Genomic DNA, 25,955 nt, shown 5'->3' with positions numbered 1-25,955 from the left:
AGCAGCACTCGAAATAGAGAGAGCTAGGAGGTTCGGAGTGCAAAGACAAAATAGGCCAAAGAATGTGCTGGTATCCTTCAAAGATGTCAAGACAAAAATCTATGTTAAGTCCTTTAAGGATAATGTGAACCCAAAAGAAACTGGTCTTTTCATGCACGACCAATTTCCTCCAGAAATAGTTGCACAGAGAAAGCTGCTTATTCCGATCATGAAAAAAGCTAGAGCTGCAAAAAAGGAGGCATACATTAAATACAACAAACTAATTGTAGATGGCAAAGTGTACACTGACGGGCCATATGGAACTGTCCCGTAGGAAGCACATGAAGGTATAGTTTCAATTGCCGTATGGAACTGCAATGGTTTATCAAAAGAAAAACAGGATGACACAGACTTCTGTCATATTTTATACGGTTACGACATAATTTTCTTGCTCGAGACATGGACTGCTATGGATAGCAAAATTGGCTTAAATGGATATAGATCACACAATTTCTTTCGCAAATTTCAACATAGAAGGGCCCGTCGGCATAGTGGAGGCATTATACTATATTACAAAGACTCTATTGCAGACGGAATTTCAGTTGTTAGAAATCACTTGGATACAATTATTTGGGTAAAGTTAGACAAAAAGTACTTTAGGTTGGATAAAGACATATACGTATGTGCTACATATATATGGGGTCAGGATTCTCCAGCTTATAATGTTAATAATCAAAATCTGTTTGAATTGATGGAAAACGATATAAGCTTTTTTAAAAGCCGTGGTATAGTAATGATTGCAGGAGACATGAATAGCCGAGTTGGATTAAAATCGGACTATATTGCTTACGACAGAATGAACTCAATTCTGGACAGCGATGATTACGTGCCAGACTTACCTCTTGATCGGACGTCAATGGATACACAGTTTAATTCTTACGGTATACAATTATTGGATGTGTGCAAAGCGACAGGATTAAGGATATGTAACGGTAGGCTAGAGCCTAAAGGTGAATACACATATTGTGGCTATAAGGGAAGCACAGTTATAGATTACCTTCTTTGTGAGCAATGCAATTTTAAATACATTCAATCATTTAAAATTTCAGACTTCAACATCTTTTCAGACCATGCAATTCTGGAATTTAAGGTCGTAATAAACTGTAAAAGCACAGAAAATGATAAAGGGAATTCATTTCAATATACAAAATGGTTCGCTAATAAACGAGATGAATTCAGACGAAGGCTGATAACAAGATTGCCAGAATTAAACCTTTTGTTGAGTGATTCGGAGGCTGTTGCTGCCGATAGAAATACAGTCGATAGCACGGTTAACAGATTTGTAGGGATAATAAATGATGAAGCCAAACCTTTGTTCTATAAGGAAGTTAGGTCAAATAATGTTAAAGTTCAATTTGACAATAATGATATATTGAAACGTTCCGAGTGGTTTGATGAAACCTGTCATGTAAAAAAGAATGAGTATTTGGAAGCTCTACGATTGTTCAACGATGTGAAAACTGATGAAAATCGATATCAATTAATGATTAAAAAGAAACAGTATAAAGCCTGTATAAAAGACAAACGCAGAAAACATAAAATTGTAAGAATGAGAGAAATTGAGGCACTTAAGTCGAAAAAACCACGAGACTTTTGGAAATTTTTCTCAAAGAAAAATAATAAACGAGGAGATAATATCTCATTGAATGATTTCTATGAATATTTTAATAATTTATCTGATGAGATTAACGTTACAACTGATGGCGAAAGTGAAGATTTTTGTCGAAATGGTATTTCAGTCGATGATCCCGTCTTTGCAGAGCTAGATTCTGTCATTACTATGGAGGAAGTTCGGCAAGCTATTAAGTCTTTAAAGCGAGGTAAAGCAGGCGGAAATGACGGCATGATTAACGAATACTTTATTGAGACAGGCGATATAATCGGTTCACATTTGAGAGATCTGTTTAATATTGTTTTGTCCTCTGGCCATTTCCCTTCAGCATGGATGGAAGGATTAATTATACCGGTTTTTAAAAAAGGCGACGACAGCAATGTACAGAATTATCGAGGAATAACGTTAGTCAGTTCTATCTCAAAAATATTTACCTCCATTTTAAATAAGAGGATGTCAGACTGGAGTAGGGAAAATAATATAATATCAGATTCTCAGTTTGGTTTTAAGAAAGGATTATCGACTACAGATGCAATATTTTGCTTACACAGTGTAATAAGTCACATGTTAAATAACGAAAAACGCTTTTACTCTACCTTTATTGACATGCGTAAATGCTTTGATAGCGTGTACAGAAACGCACTATGGTTTAAGATGTCCAAATTGGGTGTTGGTGGTAAAATGCTGACAATAATCAGATCAATGTATGAACACGTGAAATGTAGAATACGCCATGGTAACGAATTTTCAGACTTCATAGAAATCGCAGTAGGTTTAAAACAGGGTGAAATATGTTCCCCTCTGTTGTGGTCAATGTTCATTGAGGACTTGGAATTATACCTGGGAACAAGGCCTGGTAGTGGCTTAAATTTTGATGATTTAACGTTAATATTATTCTTATATGCCGATGACATGGTGTTGTTCTCAGATACAGTACAGGGATTACAGCAAAGTCTAGAAGATTTACACATGTACTGCGACCGTTGGGGTCTTTCTGTTAATATAGACAAAACTAAAGTTATGGTTTTCAGGAAACGTGGTCCGGTGAGAGAAAATGAAAAGTGGACATACAATGGTTCACAGCTGGAAGTAGTCAATAATTTTAATTATCTGGGAGTAGTATTTGACTCTCATGGCAAGTTTAGCTTTAATATACAAATGCTAGTTGGTAAGGCGCTGAAAGCTATGAACTGCTTATTAATAAATACGAAAGACTTTGATTTTACACCAAGAATAATGTGTAACTTATTTGATTCATTTGTATCATCAATATTAAGTTATTCAGCTGAGGTTTGGGGATATACCAGAAATAAGGACATTGAAAGAGTTCATTTAAAATTTAGCAAGAGACTATTAAATGTCAAGGCAACATCGTGCAATGCAGCCATATATGGAGAACTAGGTCGCTATCCATTATATGTAAACCGATTTGTAAGAATTATCAAGTACTGGTTTAAAACTATTTACTCGGACAATTGTGTTATAAGTAAAGCGTATTCCTTGTTATTGAGCGATTTGAGTAATAACAAATTTAACTGGTGTGCCAATATTAAGAAGTTGTTATATGAAAACGGATTTGGTTATGTATGGGAAACGCCTTCAGCTGTAAATCCAAATCAGTTCATATCACTATTTAAGCAAAGACTTATTGATACTTTCAAACAAAATTGGAGAAGTGAATTACGAGACAATCAAGTGTTGTATGTATACAATCACTTAAAGTGTGACTTTAAATACGCCGACTATCTCAGCATTATAAGTAATAAACTGTATAGAGCGATAATCACTAAGTTTAGAATTTCCGCGCACTGTTTGAGAATTGAGACAGGTCGATATGGCCAGAATAGAATAGACAGGAGAGAAAGAACTTGTGAAGTGTGTCAATCAAGAGACATTGAAGATGAATTTCATATGATCTGTTTATGCCCAGGCTACCGAATAATAAGGAAACGATATATCGATAAATACTTTTACGAAAGACCAAATATGTTTAAACTAACTCAGTTGCTGTCAAGTTCAAATGAAAAAACTCTAAATAAACTAGCATGTTTCATAAACTGTGCATTGAAAATAAGACGTAATGTATTGGGATAATGCTGACTATTATATACACATGTTTATAAATGTATATGTCAAAAGTTAATATCTAGCTAGAAATCTAACTGTGTACATTTTACCATAGCCCGCACTTTTTCTTACGAATTTTTACTTCGTAATGCAATTTATATATGTCTATAACTTCCGTTTAATCTATATAGATCTTAGTAATGTGCGCGTCAAATATGATAGATATAGTACATATTTTGATTAAGACTTTATATGCTTATTGCCACATATATTTGAGCTATTCCGTCTTTACTATTTTATGTACTGTGTACATGTTTTCTCTTTACAGAATACTAGTTTATATCAACATGTTACTTATACATTCTTATTTCATAATGATTAAGTGTTACTTAATATGGACTATGTATTGTTGACCTTGTATTTGATTGTATCATGTTTTATGGACGAGGAGCATAATGCTCAAGTCTAAAATAAAATTTCTGTTCTGTTCTGTTCTGTTCTGTTCTATATTAGTTTTATTCTTTTTCTTAAGTGTCAGTAATTCCGGATCACAATTTCTATATACAAAGTTAATAAAGTTAATACATAAAACATACATATAAAAGAACACATTATAATGATTATACACAGAATAAAAACAACCACATGTGTCAGAAATATAATAGTCACACAATATAAACAATACATTTGTCTTAAATTATGTACACAAAACAAATTACAGACATCGAATATGAGGCAGACTTAATTTAACTATTCAAAATGATAAGTTATTAAAGTTATTAATTTATTATGTAAATAGAATGACATTTCATTATCCATTTCATAGAGTTGCTTGGTTTTATTTCATTTTTAATCCGTTTTCATGGTAGATCTATAGCATTTGCATCAGCATTGGTGTATTTTGTACATGTACACATAATATTTTTCATATCACAGCTCGAGTGAGGGCCACACTCGAGCCTCCTTCTTCTTGATTTAATATAAGCTTGATAAGATTGAGACTTAAAATAGATGTGTAAAGCACATTTCCTTATTACTACATAAATATATTACATTGTATATACAAAATGTACACAAATTATGTATTGGCAATTCGGACTCAAATCCGACAGAAAGGATAACTAGCAATGAAGTAGCTGGAAATGAGCTCGAGTGAGGGCCATACTGTAGCCTGATGATCACAAGAGTGATATCGTTATACTCACTCGAGAATCATTCTGCTGAATTTTTGATTTCAGCCGTAGTGAGGGCTATACCGTAGCCTGATGATCACCAGAGTGATATCGTAATTCACACTAGAGCCTAATCAGTAGTTATTAAATAATATGTACATTGCTAATTATCCCTTTTTGTTCTTTTCACAGTCACAGTACGGGTGTTGATTTTTCGTTTTTGTGGACCTGGTTTTTTACCATGTGTGCGAGGAGCAACAATGGTAGACTGTCCATTTGTCGATGTCATGTAACCTTGTTTTTGGATATGAAATTGTTGATAATCAACAATTTCATATAATTTGTAAATTTGGGGAAGGGTACTTGATAATCCAAAAGGGACCTGGTACCCTTCCCCAAATTTACAAAAAAAGGGCTGTATATTAATCAAAGAGCTATAAAAAAAATAGATTGGCAACTTGAAAGGCATATAGAGCAAATCTCGCCAACCTCCCGTGACAAAGAAACGAGATCTCGTTTACCGTAAGTGGCGCTTTCTCCACGCGCCATTTTGTATGCGAAAGCAATTATTCATCGGTAAAATAATTATCACCGTATGACCACGCTTCTTTCGGTGGCAAAAAAACGTGTACTTCGTGTCTTAAGACCATTTCACATTAAACTAATTTTGTTTTAGAAGCTAACATGTATTTTAAATGTAGTTTTAAAGGTACAAATTGTAACTCCATGCTCGCCGATGTTTGTTTTTAGTAAGATAACGCCGAATCACGTTCTGACACGAGCTCACGCGAGATTACAGACAGTTGCCATTCTGTGTATTTTATACTTCTTTGTATTAATTGATTATAAGCGAATTTATCAATGTCTACATGAAAACTAAATGTCCAACGCACATGTCCATTCACTTCGTGAATATATCAACACGACCGGAAAGCAATCTTTAATCATAGCGTTGAATCTGTTTAACTTGTAATGATTGAAAAAGTAATAAAAACTGATAAATATTGGGTCAAATTAAGTCTCATAATTACGTTCATTTGATAATATTTATTTCAATAGTGCTTTCCGGTTTTAAGAAAACTGTGTTAAAATAAATAAACTTGTTAAACAGGTAAAGAGAATCAAAGCGTATCTGAAAACAATTTTCATATTTATTTTTGTGACTACTGTCAAAATAACATACAAACATGTACAAGCACATACGACATATATTATACATACAAACGTAAAGCAGATGACGGTCTGTAAAATTCATCGTAGTTGGTGAACTTTTATGATCACAAATTGAAGACAAGACTTACATATAAAAACATTAAAAACATTAAAAATACGATGATCCAGAATTACTAAACATTTTTTTTTTCTTTAACTATTTTATGATATGACATGTTTACATTTGTTTACGTTCAATATTATATGTATTTGTGTACCGAAAAGCAAATTCAAGGTTACCGGAAAGCACTTGTCACATCGTGTATTGTACATCTATAGTTAACGAGGTGCTAATTTAATCACAGCGATTGTATATAAGCGATAATTAATAGGCGTTAATCCAATCATCACGATGGTCTTATCGGAAAATACATATAGAGGAATAAAAAATAACATGTTATATTAGTTTTATTCTTTTTCTTAAGTGTCAGTAATTCCGGATCACAATTTCTATATACAAAGTTAATAAAGTTAATACAAAAAAGCCCCAAAGAGATAGTCGGGAGAATTTGTGAAATTGTTGATAATCTAAAAGAAAAAAGGTGTAAGCACGTGTTCATTTCGGAAATAATGACACGTGGGGATTTTTCTAAGAGTCCGGGCCTTACTAAACTTTGTTTTGACAGACAACGGGTGAAAATCAATAAATGTTTGGCAAAAAAATTTAAAAACAATTTCATAAGATTTCCAGACATCAAATTTCCGGCAGATTACGCCAAAGATCTCGTGCATTTAGAAAGCAGAAAACCGGGAAACAATGGAATGCACAAATACCAGTGCCGCCTACACAGAATATTGTGTAGTGCATAAAAACCAACGGTCCTTTTAAGGACCACACAACGGTCCTTTTAAGGACCACACATTTATCATGAAAGAAATATCTTCAGTTGTTGTCATACTTTTATAAAATAAAACTATATAATCATTCGCTTGCTTTTCAGGTTCAGCGTCAAAACTAAAAAATAAAGGGAGATAATAACAAAACTATTATTTGTGTTTGTTTTTATAAAAGAGATTTAATAAAATGTAACTTTATAATGAATTTTGTTTTTATATATTTGATAAATACATAGGAAAAACATGGTATAATTTTAAACTCTAAATAAACCTTGCGTATTGTTTAAAAAATTCTCTTATATAGTTGACTGAGACTCGTTGTAGTTATGAACTATATATCGTCAGCTAGACGGTCATTGAACTGTTAAACTGATAATCAAATGATACGTGTCCTTCCATGTATCATGTGCATTTACAGTATGTTAAGTATTACGTAGAAAATGTATGGATTGCATCAAGTGTCATATCACGATGAAACAAAATCTTTTAAATCTTATTTGCCAATTTGGGTAAAATTTCTCACCACTGGTGTTGAACATGATAACATGGATTGACCTCATAAAAAAAAAATGTACTCACCACCTAAGAGCGCTTTCAGCATCGTAATCCGTTCCACGGAATGCACAACACTTACACAGATAAACTAAATTTCTATCTGACCAAGACCTAAATTCTACATCAGTCAAGTTTGTACAAGTGCGATGTAACCAATTTCTACAATTTGAACACTGTATTGTGTCATCTGAACACTCTAAATAGTCTGCCTATATATCCAAAAAAGAGGCCTAGAATTTGCCTTTGATGGCATTTTTTGTTAATGCCCGACAGCCATATTCATTGTTAACTTTATAAAAATTGGAAACTTTTCAGGGGGCTGTCGCCTTCTAAGGGTCATAGTAAGGTCACAGCACAAGGTCAAAGGTCAATAAGTGCATTTTTGTTAAAAACTTCAGATTTTCGCCATTTTGTTACATTTTAATACAAACTTGTAATTTTTCGGTTATAATTATGAATCTGAGAAGTAAAATAAGTTACTTCAAATAGATTTATTGCATTTGAGACAGGCAAAATTCCAAACGACTAAACTTATTTCTATAGAATAAGTTTAACTTTTCGTACGTTCTGATATTTTGTTCATTTATGGAAGTTATCTTTCTCATATTTCTAAAATTTCCGTTTTTCAGGCTAGCAATTTCCATAAAGTCTGGTTGGTTACCTGTTTGATTGTCTGTATGAACAGTACAGGCAGAAAACAATCTATGGCGCGTGTTTTATAAAGACTAGTACAGTCAAACTTTTTTTGTTCGAATTCGGATTATCCAATTACTACTTTTGGCCCGAACTCAGCGTCAAGTCTGTATAATGAATTCTTCACGCTGGCTTGTACTAACACATTTTGCTTGCCCCGTCGAGCTCTAGCGAACATAGTTTGACTGTACTAATTGTTGACAGTTCTAAAGATTCCTTCCTAAGCATAGAACTCAAGGACGTAAAAATAGCAAACTCAGTTTGATTAAGTCGGTTTGTGTGATAGTATGAAATGTGCAAATTCTCTGAAGCATGACCTAAAATGGTCTATGTTGTCTATGAAAACTCTATTCCAGCGGTTTACGCATGTGTTGTAGCAATTTCATGAATATGTGGGCTTTTAGAATTACTACCTAAGATGTATAAAAATCAAGCGATATCAAAGTGTAAATATAAATATTAGATAACCGCAAATGTTACGTTTTGTGTGTGTGTGTGTGTGTGTGTGTGTGTGTGTGTGTGTGTTTTATTCTTTTCAATCCATTGGCATGAAAATGGTACTTTCCATATTTTTGAACCAGCTGAAAAAAATATTTCTTTGCACATTACCAATAGGCTATTATAAGAACTGGTAACCACTCTCCAAGTGTTTTCAATATCTACAATTTTGTAACTATTTGTTTATGTTGGTTCTATGGATGTCATAACTTCAAAAATGCTTGATAATGTCAGTGAATTTGAAAGTTTATCGAATCTTAATAGTATGATCTTTATGACTGTGAATAAAGGGGCAAAGCATGTTTGTTTTCCTGTTACAACACATTTAGATTTCCGAATGATCGGTTGGTGATAAAACCCAGTAGAGCAAACTTACCAATGTATCACAAAGGAATCTACTGATGTTATAAAATAAACAAATGTGAGCTTACGCTAGTGTAGCCTTTAACGTGTAAAAATAAATATATTGTCAATTAAATTCAGTGCGGAATGCTAGAATGAACTACTCTTATATAGAAATAACTTCTTACCCTTATATAAAAAAGTGAATAAACCCCATAACACTTCACAAGCAATAGACGTCTTAGTCTGACATATTCAGTCGGCATTATTTGTTCGTTTTGAATTTCAAATCTCTTCTTCATGCTCTTCTCATCTTGCAGGAAGTTATTTTTACGCATTCTATATCTCTTGGTAACTATCGAACCACTATATTTCATCATTTTGATTAGTTGAACCATCATCTGTCAGTAATCATGAAAATATCGGAGGGTATAACTTCAATATTTCATTGAATGAGCCTTAATGTTACTGTTATAAAAAATCTAAAGCAACCTTCTGATATTTTAATACCTTTATTTTTACATTTTTATTTGTAAAACATCTTAATGACTAATGTTTCAGTGTAAAGATACTAGCGTTGTTTTCACAATGTTATCAAGGACTTCCTGTCTGAAACCAAGTGTCAAATATGTAAATTGTTACGATCTGATTCGTTTTCCACTTTTGTTTTGAACAGCAAGTGAGTGTAGAAGCAAAGCAAAAGATAAAAAGCATCGAAACAGAAATAGCGTGCTGAATTTTCAGAATAGAATTGATGCAAATATCGCATTAAGAGCTTCGGTGATAGAAAATCTAGTTCTTGAAATGTGCTACTTAATTGCAAATACATAAAATACGATAATAAATGCCTGACCGATAGTAACAAAAGAACTTTATTACAGCAAATCAAGGGAATAGTGTATAGATGAACTATGTTGTGACCAATATTTCAGTTGTTCTTCTAAAATGGCCCTATTTAACCATGATTGCGTGGACAAATTAACATAAATATATATCATATAATGAATCATCACCAGATTTGAAATCATTTCTTTATGGGCTGGAGAAGGATTCCATATTATATATGTCACTTTCAACAGTATTACAGTCATTTTACGGCGGTCAATCAACCTAATCAGTGTTCTGGTGTCGCTACAAGTAGTAGCCTTTTCCCCGCATATAACTGACAACTTCTCCATTTGATTCATAAGTGGAGGACGAAATTACTCCTGACAATGTCTATTATCAAATCGTCATGGAGAACATACACCTCTCCCAGTGATCGAACTCACGACTTCGCCATCCTTAGATCTGCGCTCTACTTATTAAGCTTAAAATACTTGGTTGTATATATGACAGTAAAGTGATTTTAACTGTTTATGTGAGAAATTTTATACATTTATATGTAATTTATTTTCCCCTGTAGTCTTCTTCCTCAAAACCCATCATATTTTCTCTTTCGCACGAATTTCTTAAAAGGTGTACAATATGTAAATATTATTTTTATAGAAGTCAGTTCAAAGCTTAAATTTAAATTTTATTGTCTCCTGAAATGCAAGAAATGCATTAGCAGTGTCATTTTATAATCATTTGCTCAACAATTTTTCTAACTCTGCACCCGACTTTTGTTTTTATCTCTGCCAAATTTTGACAGATTTGAATGAAAATTGGACACATTGTTTAATGACCAGTTCAACTAAATAGGCGATATCAATTGTGCGTACATTCGTTGTGCCATGACAGTTCAAATAAGGTACACACACTCCCCAAAAATGTCACAGAATGAATGCAACTTGGTGCTGGTCTGTATGCGGCAAGTACTGCCATCAGCGGGATTAATCAAATTTGTCATTATTGTGGTGTCATTAATGACGTCACAAACCTGATAAAGAAATAACATGTTCATATTGAAAATATTGACGGATGTTCCATTACAGCTAAACAGAGTTGAACATTCAGAATATAATAATTTGAAATTCATTGAATTAATAGGATCAAAGTGTACTACTGTGATTTACTAATTATGTGACTTTTAATTTAAGGGTTACCTTATTGTTACCTTTACAAATGAATTTACATCAGGCTATGATCTTTTTTATGTTATATTATAACAAAATAATCATTTAACATTGTGTAAAACATTCATTCAAATCTGTCATAATTTGGCGATGAAGAGAAAAAGGTGTGGATTTAGTATATTATTAATATACGCACCATTTTGCTACCTTTAATAACTTAGAAGTCATTTTTTAAAAATTCAGATTTGACCTTGACATGTCTGTGGCCTTGAAATCACATTGAAATAACCCTTGGATATGACAGTTCCAAAAACTTTTCTCTAGTTCATCCACATATTAAGATTAGCAAACATGTCAAGCCATCGTATGCCTCTTTTCCCAGATATATTATTCTTTATAATATTATATATATATTATAAATATTTTATAAATATTTTATATATTATCATTAGTTTTATTTACAAAATACAATGTACTAAAGGGCGTTGAGACACAATATTTAAACCAATTTAGATGGTATATGAAAAAACGAGTGCACAGTGGCATAGTTTATTTGTAAATGCACTTATTTGACCTTTGACCCCATTGTACTGTAATGAGGAACCCTAGAAGGCGACAGCCCCTTTTAAATTTCATGTTCGATCCTAAGGAATACTTTTATACTAATATCCGAGCATTAACAAAAAATGCCATCAGAAGTCACATTTTCCCAAGATATTGGCAGACTAAAAGTGCATTCAATGCACGGAAATTCTGTCATGATTTTGATTTGATTTAGCAATGTAATAGCGTAATAGATAAGCATAAATAGCAATATCGAATGGTAAAAGGAATATCTTTTTCAGTGTTTATATACTAAATGTAGATTCTACTCAAAAAATAATTGTTCTTTATTAACTATTTGTTGGTCACATATATTGTTTAATGTAAGGTGTATGGTGTGTTTATCAAAAGGAAACCGCCGTTTGAAAATTTGTCGGAAAATTCTCATGTCATCTCTTTAAAAAAAGGTGTCTGTACTAATTATCTCAGAAAAAATAAATAAAAGAATTATGTGGATCGTACATTAAATGTTTCCTCAGTTTGGCCATATATGCTTTTGATAAACCGCTGTTAATAATATCCTTTTTCAAAATTAAAGCCAACCGGTCGGTGCAATTTCTTTTCATTTTCAATAAACAACACCATTAATCATCTTTGATTAAATTAACACCTCTGCAAGGCCGCTAAACCGTTAATCATTGATTAGATTAACACTTGTTATACTACTGCTAGATCTACTTGTTTTTATTAATTCTAGTGGTTATCGTTAATTTTATTTATCAATGTTTCTTATCAAGTACACATAATAATGAATTAATATTTCTTATAAAGTACTTATATTATGAATTAAAAATCTTAAGTAATAATAGTTCTGATCCCGCTGACGTCGTGTGTGCTTTCCGGTGCTCTCGAGTGAATATTGAGTTTATTAAGTCTGTTTCTTGCTCGTTTTTTTTTTTCGTGTTTATTTCTTGTGTTTATCGTTTTTTTTTAAATTAAAGTTTCTTATCAGGTTATCCAACGTTTATTTTTTAAAATTCTGACCGAAAAGCACGTTTTTTTTTTTTAAATTCTGACGGAAAAGCACTACTCAAATCAACATAGTCACATCATCAATATGATCAAATATAAATCTATGTGAAACAGATTACTTAATAAATAAGTAAAACCACTTAAAAGCATGTAGAAAGATAAAATTGCACTATATTTCTAACAGAAATATATATATTTCTTCTTTTTTCACTGACCGGCAAGCACTCGCTAATTGTCAATTATCATACTATCCTGATACAAGCAAGTTAATTGGTCAAAATTTTATCAAATCATACGTATTTTTCAATAATAAATCGATTTAAACCATTGAAAACTCGCCCAGAACATCCCTTATATGTTTTTTATAAGAAATTTGAGTGCTTTCCGGTGTTTCGGTGCTATCCGGTGCTTTCCGGTCATTCTATGTTTTAAAAGTTCTGTATATGAACCATGATATATGACTGATGTAACATTGTAAATACTTAATGAAACATGCATGCTCATTTGGTAACTGGATATACTTAATATTGATAATTATTAGTTAGTTATGGTTCTCAAATATTGAATATTTCAATTTTTCAATAACCAGTCATTCTGCGACAATCTTAATCTTAAAAGTTTTATTTGGAATACTTTTGTCTATTAGGTAATTAACACATAGTTCATTGCTTCACAGCGATAATAAGCATAATGATATTAACAACACTACCGATAGACATGACTTGCCAAATACTTAGTAAATGAAGACAAATGTTATTGGCATAAAGGAGCATGCCGGTTGATGCAGTCACAAGTTGAATTTCTGATAAAAGGAGTGTCAATACTAATGTTTATGCTGGAACATGCTAGGAGCACTTGTGCTATAGCAATCTCTATACTAAAAGTAATAATAATAGTTTAAAAATGTCTTAGAAATCAAATATTTTAATGGGTAACTTTATTTTTAGACGAATATGTTTTGGGGCTGCTGCCCCCACGCACCAACTTGCTGCACATGTGCATTGTTGACTTCCAGGGACAGCTAAAGTGCATTCTACCCACATGCTATTCTGGGAAAAGTTTTTAATAATCCAATAATTATAGTATCTAGACACCAACATAAGATTGTGTTAATTTCCGCCTTAATTTGTGATAAGTTTAGCCATGACACTTAACTGAATCAATCACAGTTTGATGTGCAGGAAAAGATTCCTAACTTTTATAATTGCAGACAGAGAACAGTAAGAAAGACACAGTTATTGAGACATTGAAGAAGGAAAATATGCGATTGAAGGTAGATTATCTGTTTCTTTTCTTACAAAAATACATACAATTGGTTGATGCCCTCTTGTTTGTCTGAGAGACAGTCTAGCACTCTATGTAAACTGTTTGTTCTGCACCTAGTTCTTGTGAAGTCATCCAGATTAGGAGATATTAGGTTGAGTGGAAGCATTTGCTTCTATTCATAAGATTTGTTAGCTGGATTTAAAGTCACTAAGACATATTTTAAATATCATTTTAATCTGGAGGAGGACCCATGTTACCCCTTCTTATGATGGCTGGTTTACTCACTTGCCAACCTTACTTGCAGGGCTTCAGTCAACTTCGGTAAAGGGCAAGAAAGACCCCTTGTATATATTTATCTTTTACTTACCTAATAATGTTAAAAGACACATGACCTTTTTTTAAGATCTGGCTGTTGCATTTTTGTTTCGAACATGAAATGCTGTAAAATCTGGTAAATAGAGGTATACGCTTATAATAATTTTAGTGACACTTTTATGCACCTATTTTATATATGCGCTTATACTTTAACCAAAACTATGCGGAAAGCATGATTATCGTTAACAATTATTGTTTATCAGACAATAGACGTTATAATCTTTTAACATTCATCAGCTACCGTATAGCGGGTTATTTCTATGGAGGGAATATTTCTGCGGTCTCTCGGTAGAATCGCAAAAATATTTCCAGCAGAATATTCATCCAGCAAAAATTTTAAACGCAAAAAAAAAAATTTTCCCCAACGTTGTTTCATGTTATGTTTCCCTAGGTAATCCAAAGTAATTATTAGAAATTACCGTCGCAATCTGACAATTACCGATAATTGTATAATTAGGTGTGATGGTCAATCAAAGCCCTAACTGTTAACCCCTCAGAAAACAGTTTTCTTCTGTGAATGAAATAATTGAGTGAATTTCAGTTGTGTTATTCTTATTAAACCCTTGTAATAAATATCTTCCGAACTATACTTTAATAACCTTTATATAAGTATAACCGTTATTCCGATATACCATAGCTTGCAGTTGTTGTTTGTGCAATTGTTGTTGTACTAATAAACTTTGATAATGTGGCAGTTGACCTCAATACAATCGACACTGTTTATTTTCCAATACAGGTAAATCCAATAATTGCTTTACAATACATCTGTGACGGATTATCTTTGAACACCCCTGGACTTACTGGACTCCCCGTACGAAAAAGTATGCCCATACTTTAGGAGGAAACCGCCCAGAAAAATAAGGCGGTTTCCATCTTATGTTGCTATTAAGCGTAATATCAGCCTTAGGGAGACCTTAGGGAGAATAGGGCTCGAAATAAGCAAATTTTTTCCTGTTTGTAAGGCGGAAACCGCCTAAATTGGCGTAAAAATGTTTAAGCAGGAAAAAATTCTGTCTAAGGATATTCTCTGCTTAGGCGGAAAAAATACCCAGAAAAGCTTAACCGGAATAAAATCCGCCTTATGTAAAACATAAAAAGTACCCTTAGTATTTATCTTGAGCATGAAGGTTTTCACATTTCACTAGATTCATTTTGCTTTGCCAAATACAATTCATTAATAAGACTGTGAGCTTCAATTTTACAAATATATCAGCTGTGGCTTAATGATAGAATTATTGAAGAAAATGCTGAACAATACAGACATTTCTTGAAAGATTTACAAAGAATTAAACCTCCACTAAATAAGCATGGACATGTCATGAACTACTGATTATTATACTGAAATTATCATTAATGTGTGTTGCCAGTGCCATACTTTTGTGATAAATGTCTATAATTATGGCAATTATTATGATACTAAGATAATAACAATTAAATACTAACTTAGAATTGAAATCTTATTTAAATTGTTTGCTACTTGGTAAATGCTATACATTATACATGTACTTTTGAAATGTAAGTAGTTAACAGTTAGTGATTTGGTTAAAACAGGATGATGTTCATTAAATTCTCTATACTTTAATTTGCTATTTCTTAAGGATTACAGAAGTAAATTATTTAAATTCTAACTTACCACAAATATATAATGTACTCCTTAGTCTAGTCTACCTAACTAACAACATCCCATGTATAAATGCCTACAGAAAGTGCTTTCTCTCTAAACAGAAGTGACAACATCTGGATGTAGTAAACTCACTGGACCCTTACAGTGATCCTATTTCAAATTAATTGATATACAATTACCACCTTCCGAAATTCCGCCTTATCTCAGTAAAGCCATTTTTTCTAAGTTCAAAATTTCCCCTTATTTTATCTGAGAATTCCGCCTAGTGAGAATGCACCTTTTTTTTGAAAAGCATTAACCAGAATTTAAGAAAAATTCCGCCTTCCTGTTAGGCGTAATTTTTAGAATAAACCGTGTCCGCCTATAGTCCGCCTTTGAATATCAATTTTAGCAGGATTACGCCCTTAATACGCTTTAATTCTGAGCGGATTCCGCCTTAGTTTTTCGTACGGGCCAACTGCCACATTATCAAAGCTTATTAGTACTTATATTTTTTTCAATTCACATGTTATTGTATCCTACAATGTTTTCATTAAATGCAAAGTTATTTTACAACAGTTACCGGTAATTTAGTTTATTGTTTTCATACGCTATCATTCTCACAACGCCCGATCATGCGAGGAACTACCTCCTCTTTGGCATCATAAACGCAGAAATTTCTCTTCCTTTTATGTGAAAACGCAGAAATTAAACACGCAGAAATTTGTTTCACAATTTTTGGGGCCAAAACGCAGAATATTTTGACAGCAGAAATAACCCGCTATACTGTATTTAACAGGTAAGAACACTTGTCATTCTGTATTTATGATGAACAATTATCACGGTATAATACCGTTAATTGCATCTGTTGTTTGTTTACCAGTAATTCGATAAATTGTGCCTTCTTTAGAGACAAATTATGGTAAGGGCATGACTTGCACTTCGTTTTTATCCCATTCGGAATAACGGTAAGGCCGTATGCGCTTACTTTTGATATGCGCTAAATTCGGATATGCACTTATTTACCAGATTCTACAGTATAGTATTTTTAATGTTAAATCCATTTTTTTATCATTATGTCCACATAGGTTTGGATATTTTATAAAATGATTGAAAGTATTATAGGATCTATCTGTTTATCTCAATCTATACTCTGTTTGTATGAGTAACATGTAATAATGACAGTAGCGTTTATCTAGCCATTTAATTATGTATATTCTATAGTTGGATAGCTGCTTTATCTGTTTTAGTGTAAAATCAAAAGCCTTATGAAACCTTGAATATACTGTGTGTGAACATGTTAATTATAGTCATTTGGGGCTATTTTTTGTGGATTTAGTGATAACATCAGTCCACAAAATTTAATCCTAAAGAACAAATAAAATTCCAATTTATTTTGTCTTCAAAACTTGAAATACATTAATTCATGTTCACACAACATTCATACCCATAAAATTAAATGATTGCACAGTAGTGAGATGCCATTGTTTTTCCATCGGTGATCGACTGTTGCAGATAGTGCATTACTTACACTAACTGTCATTATAAATGGATCTCAAACTAAGTTATATTCAAAATGTCATAATAGTCATTCTGATATGCAAATAATTTAAGCTTCGTCGTAATCATAACTTTAATTAGTGCTGTTTTTTAATTAAAAGAGACCTTGTTTGTTAACAGGAAGAGACAAATGAGCAGAACTATATCATACAGAGTCTTCGAAGTGAAGTTAGAAAGGTAAGCTGGTATTAAGATTTTTTCCTCACTGCTAAAGTGTGATTAAAATAATCCTGAAAAGTCGGTAAACACAAAAAATGTTCATTTTTGTGTAAGTGTCCATAATTAATATAGGTTATTTTTAGCTCACCTGTCACAAAGAGACAAGGTGAGCTTTTGTGATCGTGCGGCGTCCGTGCGTCCGTAAACTTTTGCTTGTGACCACTCTAGAGGTCACATTTTTTGTGGGATCTTTATGAAAGTTGGTCAAAATGTTCATCTTGATGATATCTAGGTCAAGTTCGAAACTGGGGCACGTGCCGTCAAAAACTAGGTCAGTAGGCCTAAAAATAGAAAAACCTTGTGACCTCTCTAGAGGACATATATTTCACAAGATCTTCATGAAAATTGGTCAGAATGTTTAACTTGATGATATCTAGGTCAAGTTTGAAACTGAGTCACGTGCCCTCAAAAACTAGGTCAGTAGGTCTAAAAATAGAAAAACATTGTGACCTCTCTAGAGGCCATATATTCCATAAGATCTTCATGAAAATTGGTCAGAACGTTCACCTTGATGATATCTAGGTCAAGTTCGAAACTGGGTCACGTGCCATTAAAAACTAGGTCAGTAGGTCAAATAATAGAAAAACCTTGTGACCTCTCTAAAGGCCATATTTTTCACAGGATCTGTATGAAAATTGGTCTGAATGTTCATCTTAATGATATCTAGGTCAAGTTTGAAACTGGGTCACGTGCGGTCAAAAACTAGGTCAGTAGGTCTAAAAATAGAAAAACCTTGTGACCTCTCTAGAGGCCATATTTTTCAAGGGATCTGTGTAAAAGTTGGTCTGAATATTCATCTTGATGATATCTAGGTCCATGTCGAAAGTGGGTGACGTGCCTTCAAAAACTAGGTAAGTAGGTCAAGTAATAGAAAAACCTTGTGACCTCTCTAAAGGCCATATTTTTCATGGGATCTGTATGAAAGTTTGTCTGAATGTTCATCTTGATGAGATCTAGGTCAAGTTCGGAACGGGGTTATGTGCGGTCAAAAACTAGGTCAGTAGGTCTAAAAATAGAAAAACCTTGTGACCTCTCTAGAGGCCATACTTGTGAATTGGATCTCCATAAAAATTGGTCAGAATGTTTTTCTTGATGATATCTAGGTCAAGTTCGAAAATTGGTCAAGTGCCATAAAAAAAATAGGTCAGTAGGTCTAAAAATAGAAAAAACGTTGTGACCTCTCTAGAGGCCATATTTTTCATGGGATCTGTACGAAAGTTGGTCTGAATGTTTATCTTGATGATATATAGGTCAAGTTTGAAACTGGGTCAACTGCGATAAAAAACTAGGTCAGTAGGTCTTGAAATAGAAAAACCTTGTGACCTCTCTAGAGGCCATACCCTTAAATGGATCTTCATGAAAATTGGTCAGAATGTTCACCTTGATGATATCTAGGTCAAGTTTGAAACTGGGTCACGTGCCTTAAAAAACTAGGTCAGTAGGTTAAATAATATAAAAAACGTTGTGACCTCTCTAGAGGCCATACTTTTCACGGGATCTGTATGAAAGTTGGTCTGAATGTTCATCTTGATGATATCTAGGTCAAGTTTGAAACTGGGTCAACTGCGATCAAAAACTAGGTCAGTAGGTCTAAAATCTTTTGACCTTTAGAGGCCATATTTTTCAATTGATCTTCATGAAAATTGATCTGAATGTTCACCTTGATGATATCTAGGTCAGTTCCGAAACTGGGTCACTGCGGTCAAAAACTAGGTCAGTAGGTATAAAAATAGAAAAACCTTGTGACCTCTCTAGAGGCCATATTTTTCATTAAATCTTCATGAAAATTAGTGAGAATGTTCACCTTGATGATATCTAGGTAAAGTTCTAAACAGGGTCACGTACCTTCGAAAACTAGGTAAAATAATAGAAAAACCTTGTGACCTCTCTAGAGACCATATTTTTCAATGGATCTTCATGAAAATTGGTCAGAATTTTTATCTTGATAATATCTAGGTCAGTTTCAAAACTAGGTCACATGAGCTCAAAAACTAGGTCACTATGTCAAATAATAGAAAAAACGACGTCATACTCAAAACTGGGTCATGTGGGAAGAGGTGAGCGATTCAGGACCATCATGGTCCTCTTGTTTATTTTACCCTTCATGTTTTTAGTCATTCTTTTTTGAAACTAGCAAACAAGCAGATAACCCTTAGAAATAAGTTTATATCACCATTTGATCACCGACTATTACGTTATTTCCCATCCACAATACTTGTTATGACATTTACCCCTACTTAAAGCAGTGCTGACATCTCTAATTTAGAAACGAATGGCAAAGACTATTTCAGGATAGACCTTTAAGTATATAGAGTTTAACTGGAAGATGAGGTTGGCTAAAACAGATAATGCAATGTAATATTAAGAATAAATATACTTTATGGTTACTTTCTCTTGATTGTACTTTTCTTTTGATTATAGTTGACAATGATGATGTCTAGTGGGAGGGATGAGAAGGAAGACCGTCCTGTGAAGGTAACTTGTGTGTTGAATAGCCAGGAGAAAATGTCTAACCATTGCTACTTCTATCCCCCATGATACAAAGTACATGGGGGCAATATTGGAGCCATGCATGCTTTTTGGTCTGTCGTGTCTATATCTTCTTTACCAGTGGGAATATTTTCAAAACCTTATTTTAAACCTCTTCAAGACAGCATGCAGAGTGCACAGCCCAAGACTCTATGTGCAATGTCAAATTTCACTTGTGGAGTTCAAAGGTCTATAGTTTAACTTTAGGACTACTCCATATCTTGTTAACTGCCATAAGCTTTTCATAAAATTAGCACCAGTTGTTAACCTCATCATGATTATTCAAAGTGCATAACCAAGGCCAAGGTCACACTTTGAGGTCAATGTCAAATAGCTGGAATTTATATTCGCTAAATTTTTTACTAATCACATGGTAGATTTTTACTAGACCTGCATCAGTTGTATTCCTCAACAAAATGGCATGCAGAATGGCTAGGTCCAAGGTCAATATCGCACTTGAATGTCGAATTTCATGATCACAGCTTTTTATTTTTACCTGTAACGAAGTGACGTCTTTGGATATTAATTACCTTGAGTGATAGCTCTAGTTATTAGATATTTAAATTATAAAGAAACAGGTGCTTTTAGTTTCGAGACAGTCATGTGGACAAACCAAAACTGACACTAGACACAAATAACAGAAAACTGTTTATTGCCAACCACCTAGTAAACTATGAGAGAATGCATCTTGATCATTTGGAATCTGAAAATAAAAACAGAATTTCTCTATGCAAGATTTTGATACCACCTTAGCTTTAATCTGTGTTGAACTGTTTTTGACTTCTGCAGTGAGCAACTTATGATTTATTTAATGTTTATCAATGAAATATATAAATATTACAGTGAAATATATCTCTTAATTTCACACTGACAAAATATCAAATATATTTTTCACTAGTAAGAAATTACAAAACAGGAATGTAGTCAAAACATGAAATAAAGAGAAAGATCAAAATATTTTCACTTGTGGCTATGTCGCTCATGAAAACAATGCGTTAGGTGTTCATTCGTTAAAATATATCTATCTTACACTGGAACAAACACATATCCTCTATATCTGCCTTTTCCTGATATTCACTAAATATATAATCAATTTTGAATTTAGGTGTTATTACATATTTATACGTAAATATGTAAATATATTGTAATGGAAATTATATACTTTGCAGCGCCGACTTGACAACAATCGAGATGAAGATATGATACACACGCCAGATAAGAAAACAAAGGTATAACAACAATACAAATGATTTTATTAAATTAAATGCCATATACATTTTCTTCAAAAAAAATATTTTCACTACTTCTTTTTGGCAATTTGAGTTTTGAATTTGTGCCTTTACATTGACAAACTTAAGAGAGATGTAGGTGGATTATTTCAGACATCTCAAGGATATTTGTATATCTGGTTCTACTTCATGGTCCCTTACTCCAAGTAGCTTTTTTCCAAACATAAACACTAATTTAAAAGAACAGAGCAATCAACACCATTTGTTTGTAAAAAGCGTATTAAACTGATATGAAACTTTTAAAGTAAAGCTAGAAAAATATAACTATTGTATTGACAAAAACCAGTCAGTGAAGTTTTGAAACATGTATTTTTCTGTAATAATTTACATTTTTGAGTCGAACTAAAGTGAAATCCTGATTATGTATTTGCAGATTACCTTCAATGTTGGAGAGAAGGTTTGGGCGTATTAGTAACCGGATGATCAGGCTTACCCAGCTAAAGTCATTTCTATAAAGGGGAACAGTTAGTATTTTTACAACACCGAATTACTGATCACATTAACCAGAGAATCAATCTTCAAGAAAAATATTTTTGAGACAATTGTAATGGTTGTACAATAAAAAAGAGTAATGATTGTAGGGTAAACAATATTGTAATGATTGTTCGATAAACAAATGTATGATTGTAGGATAAACAATTGCAATGATTGTACGATAAGCATGTAAATTTTGCAGGGTGTTGATAAATTAGATATTAGGATGTGTATGAAAAAATATTAGGGGAAAGCAAATTTTTTATCATGACCTCCAATATAAAATGGTCATTCTTAAAATATATTATGAATAGAACATCTGAAATTCTGTCAGATGTATTTGAATTGCAAATGAAATTACATATTCTTTAAGTTATGAAAGGCGATAGGTTGGATCGTGAATATTCTGTAGATTTGTTTGACATATAAAATATCTGCAATTGTAAAAGGAAAGAGCTATGTGTTGCCATCTGGTTTGTCTGATTAAATGTCTGTCAACCACATTCTATTTCGTATCTGGAGAACAATTTCCACAAAGATATTCGTAGAGTAAACATCAGCTGGGTGGAAAATGCATTTTTAGCTCACCTGAGCAATGCTCAGGTGAGTTTTTCTGATCGCTCAATGTCTGGCGTCCGTCGTCTGTCGTCTGTCAACATTTAGCTTGTGTATGCGATAGAGGCTGTATTTTTCAGTTAATCTTCATGAATATTGGTCAGAATGATAACCTTGATGAAATCTAGGCCGAGTTCGACAATGGGTCATCTCGGGTCAAAAATTAGGTCACTAGGTCAAATCAAAGAAAAACCTTGTGTATGCGATAGAGGCTGTATTTTTCAATTAATCTTCATGAATATTTGTCAGAATGATAACCTTGATGAAATCTAGGCCGAGTTCGAAAATGGGTCATCTCGGATTAAAAACTAGGTCACTAGGTCAAATAAAAGAAAAACCTTGTGTATGTGATAAAGGCTGTATTTTTCAATTGACCTTCATGAATATTGGTCAGAATGATTGCCTTGATGAAATCTAGGCCGAGTTTGAAAATGGGTCATCTCGGGTTAAAAACTAGGTCACTAGGTCAAATCAAAGAAAAACCTTGTGTATGCGATAGAGGCTGTATTTTTCAATTGATCTTCATGAATATTGGTCAGAATGATAACCTTGATGAAATCTAGGCCGAGTTTGAAAATGGGTCATCTGAGGTCAAAAACTAGGTCACTAGGTCAAATCAAAGAAAAACCTTGTGTATGCGATAGAGGCGGTATTTTTCAATTGATCTTCATGAATTTTGGTGAAAATGATATCCTTGTTGAAATCTAGGCCGCGTTCGAAAATGGGTCATCTGGGGTCAAAAACTAGGTCACTAGGTCAAATCAAGGAAAAACCTTGTGTATGCGATAGAGGCTGTATTTTTCAATTGATCTTCATGAATTTTGGTTAGAATGATTACCTTGATGAAATTTAGACCAAGTTCGAAAATGGATCATCTGGGGTCAAAAACTAGGTCACTAGGTCAAATCAAAGAAAAACATTGTGTATGCAATAGAGACTATATTTTTCAACTGATCTTTATGAAATTTAGCCAGAATGATTACCTTGATAAAATCCAGGCCGAGTTCGAAAATGGGTCATCTGGGGTCAAAAACTAGGTCACTAGGTCAAATAAAAGAAAAACCTTGTGTATGCATAGAGGATGTATTTTTCAATTGATCTTCATGAAATTTAGTCAGAGTGATTGCCTTGATAAAATCTAGGTCGAATTTGAATATGGGTTATCTGAGATTAAAAACTAGGTCACTAGGTCAAATTAAAGAAAAATCTTGTGTATGCGATAGAGACTGGTTTTTTTCAATTGATTTTTATGAAATTTGGTCAGGATGATTGCCTTAATGAAATCTAGGGCGAGTTTGAATATGGGTCATCTGAGGTCAAAAACTAGGTCACTTGGTCAAATCAAAGAAAAAAACTTGTGTATGTGATAGGGGCTGTATTTTTCAATTGATCTTCATGAATTTTGGTCAGAATGATTGCCTTGATAAAATCTAGGTCGAGTTTGAACATGGGTCATCTAGGGTCAAAAACTAGGTCATATCTAAGAAAATGCTTGTTTTATCGCAATAGACCAATTTTTTGGTCCAATCTTAATGAAAATTGGTCAGAATATTTGTTTCCATGAAATCACTAGGTCAAACATGTTTTACACTGTTATGTAGTGTTTCTTAGGTGAGCAACCTAGGGTGGACGGATAGCTCAGTGGTTTGCACACTGGCCTTCCAATCCTGAGGTCGGGGTTCGATCCCCGGCAGCTACTCGGGAATTTTCAGAAACGCTTTTCAGTGTTTCCCACCCAACTAGAGGTGTACTGGTCAGGAACCCAGGCAATCCTTGCATGTATCAGTGCTATACACTGGGCACGTTAAAGAACCAGGCTGTCTATTCGAAACGAGCTAGGCTAAGTAAGTCGGATAAGCCTGTATCTGATTTCTGATCTCTCTGTCGTGGGGGCTTTGTCTCACTCTGTCCCTCTGGTCAGATCGCTTTGTGTCTGTACTAGTAGAGGATGAATTATGCGCCCTGTGTGGCTGCATTTGAACTATGTAAAGCGCCTTTGGCGCTATATAAATCTGGTATAATTTAATGTACAACGCCGGTGAATATACTATGTGTAAAATTAGGCGTTTAATCAAATAAAGCAATTTCAGTTACAGTTTCAGTTTCAGAGCAACCTAGGGCCATCTTGGCCCTCTTGTTAAGTCTTTTTACAAAAATAATGTATACATGCCTTACTTAATCTAGAGCTACTTGGTAACATTAATATTTAGTCCTACATTGATTGAAGATAACAAATGTAGTCATTTTTTAACCAGGTTTTCAACGAAAACGTGAGTTATTAGATTGGGGTATGTCGTTGGTCGGGCGGGCGGGCGGCGCTGGCGGCGGCGTCAAACTGATGTTTCCGGTCAATAACTTTTGTTTCGGTAAAGATATTTGAATAAAACTTGGTATGTATGTAGCTTATATCAAGACAAAGGCTGGGATTGATTTTGGGGTTTCTGGGGTCAAGGTCAAGGTCACTGTTACTTAAAATAGAAAAAGGGTTTCCGGTCAATAACTTAACTTAGGAATGAGCTATCATGATGAAACTTGGTGTATAGAAAACTTATATAAAGTTGTAGCTTGTGATTGATTTTGGGGTTTCTGGGATCAAGGTCAAGGTCATTGTTACAAAAAAAAGGGTTAGGGTTAGGGTTAGGGTTAGGGTTGTGCTTTAAAGTGGTGCACTGTGATTCAGTATACTTTTTTATTCTTATGTTGTAGCTTAGGATTGATTTTGGGGTTTCTGGGATCAAGGTCAAGGTCATTGTTACTAAAAATAGGGTTAGGGTTAGGGTTGTGTTTTAAAGTTAGGGTTAGGGTTAAGGTTGTGCTTTAAAGTGGTGCACTGTGATTCAGTATACTTTTTTATTCTTATGAAAAGTGTTGAAAACCTGGTTTCGTGGCATTGCCTCGTTTCTTGTGTTTATTTTTAGCTCACCTTCAAAGGTGAGCTTTTGTGATCGCCCTGTGTCTGTCGTCCATCGTCGTCAACAATTGGACTGTTAACACTCTAGAGGTCTCAATTTTAGCCTCATCTTAATGAAACTTGGTCAGAGTGTTACTCTCAATAAAATCTTGGACGATTTTGATAATGGATCGTCTGGGTTTAAAAACTAGGTCACCAGGGGTTTAAAAACTAGGTCACCAGGTCAGATAAAAGGAAAAGCTTGTGTACACTCTAGAGGTCACAATTTTGGCCCAATCTTAATGAAACTTAGTCAGAATGTTACCCTCAATACAATCTTGGACAAGTTTGATATTGAATCATCTTGGGTCAAAAACTAGGTCACCAGGTCAAATCAAAGAAAAACATTGTTAACACTCTAGAGGTCACAATTTTGGCCCAATCTTAATGAAACTTAGTTAGAATGTTACCCTTAATAAAATCTTGGACAAGTTTGATATTGGGTTACCTGGAGTCAAAAACTAGGTCACCAGATC

General features: G+C 33.6%; 1 protein-coding gene and 1 long non-coding RNA gene across 2 annotated transcripts; both read left to right on the top strand.

Moving 5' to 3' along the window:
• Positions 1-772: 772 nt before the first annotated feature.
• Positions 773-21,852, top strand: LOC128551818 (uncharacterized). Its single transcript, XM_053532734.1, has 6 exons — positions 773-2,695; positions 13,810-13,872; positions 17,524-17,580; positions 20,044-20,097; positions 21,321-21,380; positions 21,814-21,852. Exons 1-6 carry the CDS (start codon positions 773-775, stop codon positions 21,850-21,852), a joined length of 2,196 nt encoding a protein of 731 aa, XP_053388709.1.
• A 3,011-nt stretch (positions 21,853-24,863) lies between these two features.
• On the top strand, positions 24,864-25,400 carry LOC128551817 (uncharacterized). Its single transcript, XR_008368891.1, has 3 exons — positions 24,864-24,987; positions 25,275-25,307; positions 25,339-25,400. It is a non-coding gene; the product is annotated as an uncharacterized LOC128551817 (long non-coding RNA).
• The last annotated feature ends 555 nt before the right edge of the window (positions 25,401-25,955 follow it).

The sequence above is a fragment of the Mercenaria mercenaria genome, unplaced genomic scaffold, assembly GCF_021730395.1.
Source record: "Mercenaria mercenaria strain notata unplaced genomic scaffold, MADL_Memer_1 contig_1734, whole genome shotgun sequence".
Classification (NCBI taxonomy): Eukaryota; Metazoa; Mollusca; class Bivalvia; order Venerida; family Veneridae; genus Mercenaria; species Mercenaria mercenaria.
Note: the sequence above shows the minus strand (reverse complement) of the source record. Positions and strands in the feature narration are given on the sequence as shown.